Source organism: Anomaloglossus baeobatrachus, chromosome 7 (genome assembly GCF_048569485.1).
Source record: "Anomaloglossus baeobatrachus isolate aAnoBae1 chromosome 7, aAnoBae1.hap1, whole genome shotgun sequence".
In the NCBI taxonomy this organism is placed as follows: Eukaryota; Metazoa; Chordata; class Amphibia; order Anura; family Aromobatidae; genus Anomaloglossus; species Anomaloglossus baeobatrachus.
Window position 1 is genome coordinate 237,461,152 of NC_134359.1, and position 12,870 is coordinate 237,474,021.

A 12,870-nucleotide genomic window follows, 5' to 3' on the forward strand; every position below is an offset into this window, starting at 1 on the left:
GCTGAGAAAATAGCGACCGGAGCGAGGAGAGGGGGCGGGGCCTACTCTGAGAGCGGCAAATGAGGTAGCCAGGGGAGGGAATCCTTCCTCAGTGAGGAGTGTCCGTTCCCTGTGCTGCACAGCCGCTGGGCGGAGCCACACCATCCCTCTGCATGACTGACATGCAGAGACAGTGGAAACCGAAACTAGGCCTCAGGCGAAGCCGGGGCCTAGAGTAAAACATGCGGCCGGCGTGCAGGCACCATCGGCGCGGTTCTCCAGTGAAAACTGGAGAACCGGCCGGAAACGTTAACACCAAACATAAAAACACACTCCCCCAATAATAAACATAAAGGACCCCTGGAAAGACCACTTTCTGTGGTAAGAACGTCTCATATACTTAGCTTGTGAGACGCAGGTTGCCAGGTTCCTGGGGGGTGAAGCTCCGTCCAGCAGGATCCTGCAAAAGGGCTGCGGATGGAGACCGGTCTCCTGCAAAGCAGTGAGAACCGTGTTGGCTCCCACTTCAAGCCAGAGCCCCAGCATGGGATGGTGAAGGAGCGCGGCATGAGAAGGCTCCAGCCTTGGAAAATCAACCTTAACAGCACCGCCGACACAGTGGGGTGAGAAGGGACATGCCGGGAGTCCAGCTGGACCCGCTTTTCTTCCAAATCTTTGATCCAGAAGGAAAAATCAAAAATCAAAATCAGAGATGCATGTGTGTGTGATCCTCCTGAAACACAAAGCATTGAACTGGCTAGGACTGGCTAGCAGGGGGTGTATATGCTAGGAGGGAGGAGCTACACGTTTTGAGTGTAGTAACTTTGTGTGTCCTCCGGGGGCAGTAGCTATACACCCATGGTCTGGGTCTCCCATAGGAACGATAAAGAAATTGCAGAGTTTGGTCCTATAGTTGGGCCAGACTAATTTTTGTCAATAATGGGCAGATCCTGTATTTGTCTGCTATGCAGATGACCCCACAGAGCCAGTCACTTCCACAATTTGCAGACATGATAGGCCTACGTTTTAGAACGGCTGTCTGAACCCAGCCTTAAAAAGACTCACTCAGCAGATTTCTGCAATGTATCCTGAAGACAGCATGCTGCAAGTGTTAAAGGAGATATTTCAGCACGGCCTCTGTTATTTCAGGTTTTTTTTGTTTACCTGCAATGTTAGCTTAAGCTTCTCATCTTTATCATTAGTGGGTCTCAGCTGGAGTGAGTTGTAGTCCGCCTTTCTGTTATAATCAGCTTCTGTCTATGGAAATGTACACGGAGAGCCTGGTGTGGACGGGAGCAGCTCTCCCAGCACTGCTACATGCAAAATCTAAAATCTTTAACTGTGTCAGAACGGCTGCACCCAGTAATCTATGTGATACATCATTGAACTCAAGACCTCTTTGCCTACATCACACTGCTCTCAGATGAGGTAGCAAAACCCTGCTGACAGATTCCCTTTTAATGTGCTTTTCCAAACCTGGGTCCATGCTAATTGTGTAGTAGGAGGATTATTTTAAAGTGGAGTTGAGGTCATGTGTAAGCATTGCAGAGCTTACACTCATTTTTTTTGCATGTTCTTGTGGCTCCAACAGGTCAAAAGTTGTTCAAAAGACTGTCCCGAAACTCTGACGCGATGAGCGAGACAAGTTCAATAAGTCACCTGGAAGAAGTGGAAAACCTGGAGGCCGCAGCTACGCCAGAACCACAGCTCTGCAGCCCCACCGAGGCCTCCACGTCATCTGTAGAGTCGCACAGCGAGGAATCCAACGGGGCCGATGTGCTGGACATTAAGACAGTGGAGTCTGAAAGTCTAAGATAAAGGCGAGCGTTTTCTTCTTAACCCTCGACCTGACATGAACTCTTTTCAGCTGTAAGGGTGTTTACTAATTTGAAATGTGAACAGTGCCACGCAATCTTACAGTAGAGATACTGTACTAAATTATTAACCTGTGCACAAATAATCTAAATTAAAACAAGCTTTTTTTTTTTCTTCTTTCGTCAGTAGGGAGAGGTCTCGTCATAAAACTACTATTTTGTACCAATGGTAACTTGAGTTTACTGCACTTCTTATAATTTGAAGAGTTAGATTTTCTAATTAAGTATTTTATTTTATAACGATTGTTTTAGTTCCGGCGTTTTATTCTTTAAAGTTTTTGTCTTAAAATGAAACCTTGTAAATAGAAGAAATTACATCTCATCCATAGATGACTAATTAGAATCTATGTCCCGTCGGCTTATAATGAACCGAACACCCCTACACATTGCCTTCTGGGGATTGCTATTTGCACAATCTATGTATTTTTAATGAAAAATTCAGTTAGTTTTTTTTAGGTTCGGAAATGGAAGCTCGGGTAAAACTAAGTGTACAGTTAAGATCCTGGCTCCATACAGTGTAGAGGACAAGACTGATTTTACCACTTGGGGAAGATAAAGGTGGTGTTTAGTCATTCTTTATTCTCTTAATCCAGCATAATGGGAAGAGACAAGACTGTATGCCGGCAAAGCTGCTGTCTAAGGCCTGGTTCACACTTCAGTGATTCTGGTACGTGTGTGACAGTGTTTATACGTACCAGAATCACGGACATACGCAGACCCATTAAAATCAATGGGTCTGCGCACACATCAGTGATTTCTCACCGACTGTGTCTCCGTGCGGCGTACATGCGTGTCCGTGATTTTCGCATTTCCGTTTTTTTCTGGCATCACCGATGTTCCACAGACCTCACAGTGGTGTCTATCTGGGACATCATTACCAGAAAAACACATACATTGAAAATAAAAAGCTTTTTATACTCATCTTCTCCTGCAAAGCTGTCTTCGGCCGCTGCTCTCTGCTGCTTCCAAGCCGGCTAATAATTCTCATACATATGCATTTGTGCACTGCACCGCTGACCCGGAAGTGGCTGGAGACAGCATCCGAGAGACTTCAGCACCACAGACAGCAGGAGCGGGAACAGGTGAGTTTATCTCCATATACTATCACGGATCACTGATCACGGATAGCACATGTAGAACCCATGTATGTGAATCACGGCACACGGAGGGACATATGTGTTTTTAACACGTCAGTGAAAAGCGTGTGTTTTTCACTGACATGTGAAACAGGCCTAACACCCAGTGGGTATTGTTCACGGTTCCTACACTATTTAATGTGACCTGTGCACAATACTTGCTGGGCATCTGCCATCCATGATCCATCTACTGCTAGACTATAATGAATATGTTCTGTGCAGCTGTTCAAGTATCCACAAAAATCCAATTTCGATCTGGTTCATAGAGGAAAAGTGCCCATTCAAATAAGTAGGTTCTGGGTAGGGGGGGGGGCCACATTTTTTTTTTCCCTTTCTATAATCAAAACCTTTAAAGACACTCTGTCATCACAAAATAACTGTTCACACTAAATACATCACGGTGTGGCGATACATTTAGGTGCATCTTCGCACCTGCTTGTTTTTAATCTTTCTCCATCCTTTTTTGGCTCTATGAAGCCAGAGCTGTCAATTAAGGTGGGGAGAGTGATGATTGGGAAAAAAGAAGAACATAAATGCTTAGTCCCGTCATGATGCACAGAGTGCCTGGGCTTGGTTTGAACAGTCATTCTGTGCTGACAATCCCTTTAAATGGAGTCTAAGTACAGTGGCTGCAAGAAGATAGCTGGGCAGATGCACTGACCTTTTATTTTCCCCCACCACGCCCTTGTTCTTGTCATTTTGTGATACGTCTCCTTTAAACAAGTGTTTTCAAACTGGGTAATATAGTAGGTTTTGCTTTTTAGAATTGGTCAGATGTTCTTACATGTATAGAGAAGCAATGTTGACATTTTCTTCCTACTTGAAAATTCAAGCCAATTCTTATATAGGATGAGAGAAAGAAGACTGCTGGAGAAAATGAAATGTCTAAAGATATTCAACAGTTTAGGGGGCAGAGTCCTCGTACAATGGAGGGCGGCAGTGGCTGGCATCCCCAATAATAAGCTGTAATCAGTGGAAGGACCCAGTTCCTTAGGCAGCACCACCAAAGCTAAATTGATCTTTACATAGTTCTCCGTAGAACCAAGTCATTTGGACCCTTCTATTCCCTTAAGATTAACTCTGAATACTGTAATAAAGAGTAAAGCATGGGCTAACTACACCGTGTTCCCATGCATTAATTGCAGGACCATCCATGCAATGTCTTATAGAGCAAACCCTTTTTCAGTTGTGAAAACCTGAAGTGCTCCTGCCGCCATATTTTGTTTTCTTACAAGGAGCTTTAGCTTGCGTTCTTGCATCTGATCCCACCACCTTACATCATCTCAGGTTTTCAGCCACTATTTATGACTATCCCTATGGCTCCCACACAATATTTAGTTATGTAATATATGCATTTGTTACTGATCGTTTTACTTTCTATTATAAAAAAAAAAAAAACCTCTAAAGAAAAACACCTTGAAGCTGATCGCTTGTAAGAGGCAACTGCTCCATTAATCCATACACTGCCTATTTGTAAGCACAACGATACTACATATGCATGCCCCAAGGTCCCTGAAATGGAAGCTGCACGGATTTTCTCAAGCACAGAATGACTGGTCAAGCCAAGAGTGCACTGAGCGCCTGTGCTTGGCTTGACCAAACAGTTCAGTGCACTTTGCCACCTACTTGTTTTCCATATAGCTCTGCCCCCCTCTATTTTGATTGATGGCTTTGGCTTTATAAAGATGGAAAACAAGTAGGATGCAAGGTGCACTTAAATGTATGGCCCCACCATGCTGCACCAAGCGCCTGTGCTTGGTTTGAACAGTCATTATGTGTGGCTGAAAGGATTATTCTGGCTCTGCTCACTTCCATTGCAGATGTTTGCACAATTGGCAAGTATCGTACACTGTTCTATTCTAATGAATTACTGGTCCGCAATGCTTGAAGTTTGCATGTGTATCAGCAGACATCACAGGGCCCAATCTGAAAGTGAATAGTCTGACTAACCCTTTAAAGGGAATCGGTCACCAGATTTTTCATGCCCTATCTGAGAGCAGCCTAATATAGGGACAGAGACCCTGATTCGAGAGATGTATCTCTTACTGCTCTAAAGCTAGTTTCACACATCCGGCTTTTCGCTGGTTTCCCGGATTCGGCGCACACCAGTACAGTGTATATAGTACAGTGGCAGCGCTGCAACGTCCGGTTACATGCTCCGGTCATGTGACAGCATGTGACTGGCGCTTGTCGCGCTGCCACTGTACTGTATACACTGTACGGGCGTGCACCAAATCCGGCAAAAAGCCAGATGTCTGAAACTAGCCTAAAGTGCCCTTTACACGCTACGATTTATCTGATATGTCGTTGGGGGTCACATATTCCGTGACACACATCCGGCATCGTTAGTGACGTCGTTGCATGCGACACCTACATGCGACTCCGAACAATCGCAAATAGGTTGAAAATCGTTGATCTCTAATACGTCGTTCAATTTCAAAATATTGTTCATTGTTTGGATCGCAGTAGCCATATTGCTACGTTTGACACCCTGCCAACGACGGACAACATCCACACGACCACCTTGGTCAAACAATATATCGCTGAACGATGTATCGTCGTTTGTGAGATGTGTACGTGTGACCGCTAATAAACGACCTATGTGCGATCTCGGCCAATCGTAACTACGATTTGGGTGTGTCACATCGCTACTGAGATTGTCAGATAAATCGTAGTGTGTAAAGCGGCCTTGTCTGGGTCACTTGTTGCAGTTTTGATTGCGCTGAACACTGAGCTCTGTCTAACCTTGCCCACATTACTGATTGGCAGCATTCTACTTATCAAGAATTAGTGGTGGGGTGAGATTGCACTACATCGTAACAGGGTTCTACTTCTCTAATGATCTCATATCGTTGGAATCAGGGTCTTTTTCACTACATTATGCTGCTCTCAGATAAGGTAGCAAAACCCTGGTGCAAGATTGACTTTAAGCAACCTTTGCGGTAAGTAAATCCAGTCACACCTTCCAGTATTCATGGTGGATATGTCTCGTTGTGCTAACAGCTCCAACATCTTCAAGTATAGAGGACCATGCATGTTTACATCAATGAAGAGAGACATAAGTCTTCAGGTGGTATGTGACAAAGGATGTTGACATTCATCTTGCCATGGAGTCAGTAAGCTATAGATGTGGGCAAATGTTCCTCTACTGTGTATGGCCAGCTTCAATCTAGTCTTTCATGGAGGGTGGGTACAGACCACGAGCCGGTCTTCTGAGCCCAGAGCACATATGAGGTGGTGGAGCCCTGTGCTATGTTCCTCCATCCGAACATGGATGTGCGCATCCGCTCCTAGGCTTATGAATTTGAGATCGGTTTGCGTTAATCTCATCTGCTCTTAAGGATCAAATCATAGTATGGATTTTTAACACTTTACAAGTCCAGCCCTAAGTGAACGGTTTAGCTTAACACTAACTGGATACATACATGTCCGTCCTGTGTCGTTTGTCAGAATGCCGGTAATGTATGAAGAATATGCAACACGCACACGCGCCAATACAAACTAGAACCAAGACTATACGTCCAGAAAAGGTGAACAGCTTTCATTGTAGTTTCCCCTGTATCATCTATTCCTGGTTCTTACAAATACTGAGCAGAATAGTGTGAATGAGGTCTAAGGCCCCATCCAGACATTATAGTCACCAGGCCAATACCTGTCCAGGTTCACATTCGTTCTAATAACTGCAAGTTCTTTTCGTTCTATATAATGTCGAGATCGGAGCACCCAGTAAGATTCACGCTGGTCTGTGTAATAATATATATTCTCCAGGGCTTTCCACCAAATGCACATGTCTGTAGCTAGGTGTGATATATTCCCACAATGCATTGTTACACAGTGGCGGCACAGTCACATTATTTATTCCAGATTTTATCATGGCTTTTGCACTTCCTACAATAATTGCTTGTAAGTGGATTGTTCTTGGATACATTACTAAAGACTGATGTTCACATTGTCCACTAAACCTCAAAAATCCTGAAAGAGATCCACATTTGTTTTTGTAATCCATAGGCTTACACTATTTAATTAAAAATAAAACCCCTCCTACCTCTCCAACACTGGATCTCTACTGATGCGCCAGTGATTATTACCATGGCTATAGCTGAGACATCACATCTATGTTGGCATGACTGCTAAGCCCAGTGATTGGCTGCAGTGGTAAGGTGTTGTAGTCATAACAGCAGTACTGTATTGGCAGAGGGTTATGTTTATTTTGTTAATTTTATATAGAGTAAGCCTATAGAACAAAAGCAGATAAATGTGGATAATGCAATTCCATATGTTGAAGGGGTTATTAGTCATTCTAATAATTCTATTAAAGGGAATCTGTCAGCAGGTTTTTGCTATGTAATCTGAGAGTAGCATAATGTAGGGTCTGAGACCCTGATTCAAGCAGTATATTACAGTAAGTTTACGGGGTGCAGCAATTTTGATTAGAAAGTTTACACTTCTGAAGATCCAGCAGAGCTCAGAATGCTGAGCCCTGCATAACCCCGCAAACACCACTGATTAGCAGTTTTCTGGCAGTATACATTGTACACAGAAAGCTGCCAATCAGTGGTGGAGGTGTGGTTGGATCAGGAGGCACGAGACAGCTTGGCCTGTAGTGATAATCTTCTGCTGATAAAATACTGATTTTATTTAAAGTAAAACACAGCTTAGCAAGTGACATCACTGGACTCACGGTCTCTGCCCCTATATCATGCTGCTTTCAGATTACATACCAAAATCCTGCTGAAAGATTCCCTTTAAAGACAATTTACTCATTACAAGACCTAAAGGAGAAATTCCCACATTTTATCAGCCTGTTTTTTTCCCCACTGACGCAAGCCCACGGGATGTAATAAGGGGCTGCTGCTAATCAGTGATTTTGAGATGAGATCCTAACAATTATCAGATTTACTCCAACCAGGGTATTGGCTATGGGTCAGATCTGGTATCTTACCTCACCTCAGTTTATTAATAGGGCTGAGCGGTATCACCATATAAGTCCGCTTTTCTTCTCCTCTTATGCAATGCCCTTTAGATTTTAATCCTGTTTACATAAGCGAGTTACTGACCATGTTCATACCTGCATAATACAGATGTGTGACTGCTCTTTGGGTCTGTTCATGTTTAGATCTTTTGTTATAATCAGTATGTGCATTTAGTGTTTGTATCAGAGGGCCTATGCACTCTGCCTATGCTGAAAAGCTGTCCTTTTGGCACATACTGGGCTGGTGGGCAGCAGAAGCTTTGTCGGATATGCTTTTCTATACAGTAGGGCACTGTATATTGTGCATTAAACATCACAAGTTGCATTGCCTTCAAATCCACTGCATACTGCAATGCCAGCACAGAGGAGTTGGTTTTCGGCAACGTCCATTGACCTGTGGGTAGATTTTTAGATCTCCAACATGTCAATGTAATATGTCACATTTTGAAGCTGATCAGTCACAAAATGCAAGTGAAAAATTTGTATATGTGATTGTGCCCTCATTGGGGGCCACTCCAGACATATACTTCAAAAGGAATCCAAAACCAAGATGTGAACAGGCCCTAACGTGCTCTCCACTTGTATAGTAAAGCCTTGCTGCCTCCACAACTTTGCCGAGCGCAGCGTGATGATTCAGTGCTAATTCAGTCAAGTCTTCCTTCTGTTTATTTCACTCTTTACTGGTGCAATGAAGTCTACAATAAATGTTCCTTTTGGGTATATTTCAGTTTGTAAAATAATAATACAAATTTATACTGGTTTTTATAAATAAGAGATTGTGGATTACAGTTTACCTATATTTGTTGAATTACACATGTATGCTTAATGTTTAATTAAAGTGAAGATTTTCCTTTCTGGGATAAAACTGATATCTATGCCATGTGGTGAGCGTGGATCATGATTTGTGTATTTATTTATTTATTTATTTTTTTTTACAGTTAAGTGCCAGGTCAGTCCGGTACTAGAGATGTGACTGAACACCACTGAGAGCGCATATTAATTGTAGCATAAATAGTGTCCCTGTGTGTTGATATAACGAAGCTGCACATGAGTGTGCGTTGATGTAGCAGAGCTGCACGCACGTGTGCGTTGATGTAGCAGAGCTGGGTGTTACTGCGCTGTAAAGCTCTATGTATATAATACACCCTGCAGAGAAACACTAACAGATCCATTACCTACCTATTCTACCTTAGTGCTTTAAAATTAGTGATCTTGACTAGCTGACGTCTTAATGCCAGCAGGAATGTTTTAATTACAAGGAAAAATGTTTTGTTTTTTTTTCCTGCCGTCTAAGGCCCGTTTTAAACGTCAGTGGAAAATACGCACATGTCCCTCCGTGTTCCGTGATTCACGGCACACGTGAGTTGTCCATGTGCAATCCGTGGTTGCATATGGACATTACTCACCTGCCTTCGCTCCTGCTGTCCATGGTGCTGAACTCCTGCAGCGTCCGCCCACCGCTCTCAGCAGCTACTTCCGGGGCGGCTGTTCCTGCTTTCATGAATATTCATGAGCCGGGAAGGAAGCTGCAGAGAGGGGAGGCTGCACAGCGCGTTGCTGGCAAGGTGAGTGGAAAATGTTTATTATTTTATATGGCAGTGTTTTTCTGGTACGTGTTTCACGGATCACACCATAGTGTGGTCTGTGAATAATCAGTGATGCCAAAAAAAACTGACTTGTCTCCGTGCAGAATCACGGACACACTTGTACGCTGCATGGAGACACGTTCAGTGAAAAATCACTGATGTGTGAGCAGACCCATTGATTATAATGGGTCTGCGTATGTCAGTGATTCTGGTATGTATAAAGGAAAAAAAAAAAAGCACATACGTACCAGAATCACGGACATGTGAAGGGGCCTAAACCTGTATGTTGTGCATCTTATAGTCTGTAATATTCGATTAGACAGTGGCTCTCACGAGGAGGTCTTATGTGTACATTTTTCACAGTCTCAGACTTGCATAGGCAAAGCAAATCCATGAGAAACCTGGTCATCTGAATGACTCCTTAGGAAGGGTAAACAGAGGACATTGTGGTGACAATACTCTGAGCATTCATCTTTTAATTCTGTTACAGTTTATATAATATATATATATATGACGACTTTAGTAACCGTCTACATTGAAGAATAGACTCATCTAGTCCTTTATTTAAACACTTCCATTCAGAATTCTGCTGCTGGATATTGGAAAGCATCAGTACATGCCTAATATTTAAACAGTACATCTATAGGTTTCACCTACAGCATGTTATTAGTGCATAGTTCCTGGTGGAAAAATATAATGGAAGCAGCAAGTCAGAGCGCAGCTCTGGAGTAGCAAGCTGCGTTCACAAGTAGCAAATTTCAGCAACTGAAAATTCCATTCTATTCATCTAATTTCTGCAGCTTGCACTTATTTGCCATCTTGATTCAGGTGAATGGGACAGCAGCAGAAATCTGTGCATTAAATCTAACATGTCAATACCCCCCACAGGGTAACTCCGGATAATACATAATAAGTTATGCTTACATTGTAAACTGGGGTTTAATAGTGAATACTTATGACAGTGGTATCAGTTTCTTTCTTACATTTTGGAGATAACTATATTTGTGAAATAAAATTCTACATGGACTGAAAGAAACAATTACCAAGCTATTTTTTGCTCATTGTTTTTCTTTCACTGGCTATATGGAAATTGCATAGACGTAAGGTATCATGATCGATATGGTTCAGGAAAGGAACGTTGTCACAATTTAAAATAAAAAAAAAAAAGCAACTTTTTCTTCTGCAAAAACAGAATTCTGCCACTGGGCTGCAATACCAAACACAGCCCAAGAACAAGAGTGGCGCTGTTTCCAGGAAAAAGTAGCTTGTTTTTATTTTACTCCTGCATAAACCCTTTTAATAATGAATCAGTTTGTCATCCTTTCCCATTGGCCGTCAGCTTTTTTCTTATAGGAGCGAGGCTTTCCGTCAGGAAATACAGATACTTGTGGACGTGGATTGTCTTTTAAATACTGGAATGAAGATTTCATATGTTGGACAAAATGTGGAGGTTCCGCCTGCGGAGATGTGGAAAAACACTGCAAAAAAAAAAAAAACAGTAGTGAGCGGAGTACAGCTTGTTCACACTTCGCAACATTGTGCTTACTATAGCCAAGGCCAACACAACTGTGGCCCCATCTTAGGCTACTTTCACACATCCGGTTTGAGCCGTGCGGCTCAATCCGGCTGTGAAACCTATACAACGGATGCGGTGAAAACACCGCATCCTTTGCATAAGTTTTTACATGCGGCCGGTCCGGTTTTTTCCGGTTGCGGCACGCTACTGAGCATGCGCAGTGGAAAAAACCGCATGCGGCGGCTGGATGCGTTTTTTACCGCATTTACCGGTTTTTTTTGCCGGAGCAAAAAACGTTGCAGGAACGTTCTATCCGGCCGCCGCATTTATTTATTTTGCCGCATCCGGAAAAAAACGGATGCACCGCAAAGCCATCAGGTACAATCCGGTTACAATGCAAGTCTATGGGGATAAACCGGATGCGATACCGGATCCGGTTTACCCGTTTTTTTCCGGATTGTACCTGATGGGAAAAAACTGATGTGTAAAAGTAGCCTTAGGGAAACTTACAGAAGACCATCCCTGATCCAGGCCAGATTCGCTGCAAATTCATTTCCAACATAAGAGACCTTTTTTGGGAGGGGGAGAGGGCCATTTCAAGAGATTGCACTGTATTTGTCAGGTCTCATTTTGGAAATTAGACTTTTTTTTTGTAGCTGTGGAAATTACCCCAATTTCTTTCATCCTCGAAAAATGCATTCCTTCAAGAGTGCAACCCTTCTGTATAATATAGTGTAAATGTGAATTTTATATGGCGAAAAAAAAAAAATCTGTAAGATAAGCCCCAATCCAGGCTTAATTTCATTTTTCTTTGTCGCTCCATTGGGAGACCCAGACAATTGGGTGTATAGCTTCTGCCTCTGGAGGCCACACAAAGTATTACACTTTAAAAAGTGTAACCCCTCCCCTCTGCCTATACACCCTCCCGTGGACCACGGGCTCCTCAGTTTTATGCTTTGTGTGCAAGGAGGCACACATCCACTCATGCATTCTCATACTAGTTATGTCGGATGGAAGAAAAGAGGACCCCGATGGGGCCCCCGGCATGTTCCCTTCTCACCCCACTATGTCGGCAGTGTTGTTAAGGTTGAGGTACCTATTGCGGGTACAAAGGCTGGAGCCACATGCCGTCTCCTTCACCATCCCTTATGCGGCTCTGGGAGAAGTGGGATCCTGAGCAGTCATCCATTTGCTGGGACCGTGCTCCATCCGCAGCCCCTGGTGGAACCTGCCGGACCGGAGCCTCTTCAACCCCAGGGACCGGGCCCTGCAACTTGAAGGTACTCTGTGTCCCCATGGGGGGACTGTACAGGGAGCGCGCACCTGCTTCCCGGAAGCCGCGCTAGTTGTAAAACTGAGGAGCCCGACGGACTTCCGCGCCGACCGTGCCTGCTTGTCGGGTGCGGCCTCAAATTTAGTCCCCGGCTTCGCCGCGGCCTAGTCGCGAAAATCCCGCCCCCGGGCCTGCCTGTCAGGGGTAAGGGCGGGATTACCGACATGACGTCGGATGTGAGGGCTGGAGCATCCTGCATGTCTCCCTCCCCCCTCATTGACCACTGTGGGGACCCCAGATTCCTGCTTTTTGCTGGCGCCGCCCTCGGCCCCACTCCTCCCCTGAGAGCTCCGGCGGCCATTTTTTGGCATTCTGCCGGTGGATGCTTCTCAGTGACACAGCTCTGCAGCTCCGGGGGATCCACAACAGGGAATCTGGAGGACACACTCCGCTCGTTAGCGGTCGGTAAGCCACACCGGTCACCCGGTGCTGGTCCACCTAGGGTGCCGGAATAGATATATATATGTATTATAG

The 12,870-nt window shown here is 44.1% G+C and overlaps 2 protein-coding genes across 4 annotated transcripts in view; one reads left to right on the plus strand and one right to left on the minus strand.

Moving 5' to 3' along the window:
- Positions 1-8,856, plus strand: part of PDXDC1 (pyridoxal dependent decarboxylase domain containing 1) — a 164,304-nt gene extending 155,448 nt beyond the window's left edge. For both annotated transcript variants that reach the window (XM_075317973.1, XM_075317972.1), the window contains exon 23: positions 1,571-8,856. In XM_075317973.1, coding sequence (XP_075174088.1) covers positions 1,571-1,797 — 227 coding nt within the window. In that variant the 3' untranslated portion in view covers positions 1,798-8,856. The remainder of the gene's footprint in view (positions 1-1,570) is intronic.
- Positions 8,857-10,008: 1,152 nt separating this feature from the next.
- The window catches only part of NTAN1 (N-terminal asparagine amidase), a 91,142-nt gene continuing 88,280 nt past the window's right edge, over positions 10,009-12,870 (minus strand). For both annotated transcript variants that reach the window (XM_075317974.1, XM_075317976.1), the window contains exon 10: positions 10,009-11,025. In XM_075317974.1, the coding sequence (XP_075174089.1) occupies positions 10,855-11,025 (171 nt within the window). In that variant the 3' untranslated portion in view covers positions 10,009-10,854. The remainder of the gene's footprint in view (positions 11,026-12,870) is intronic.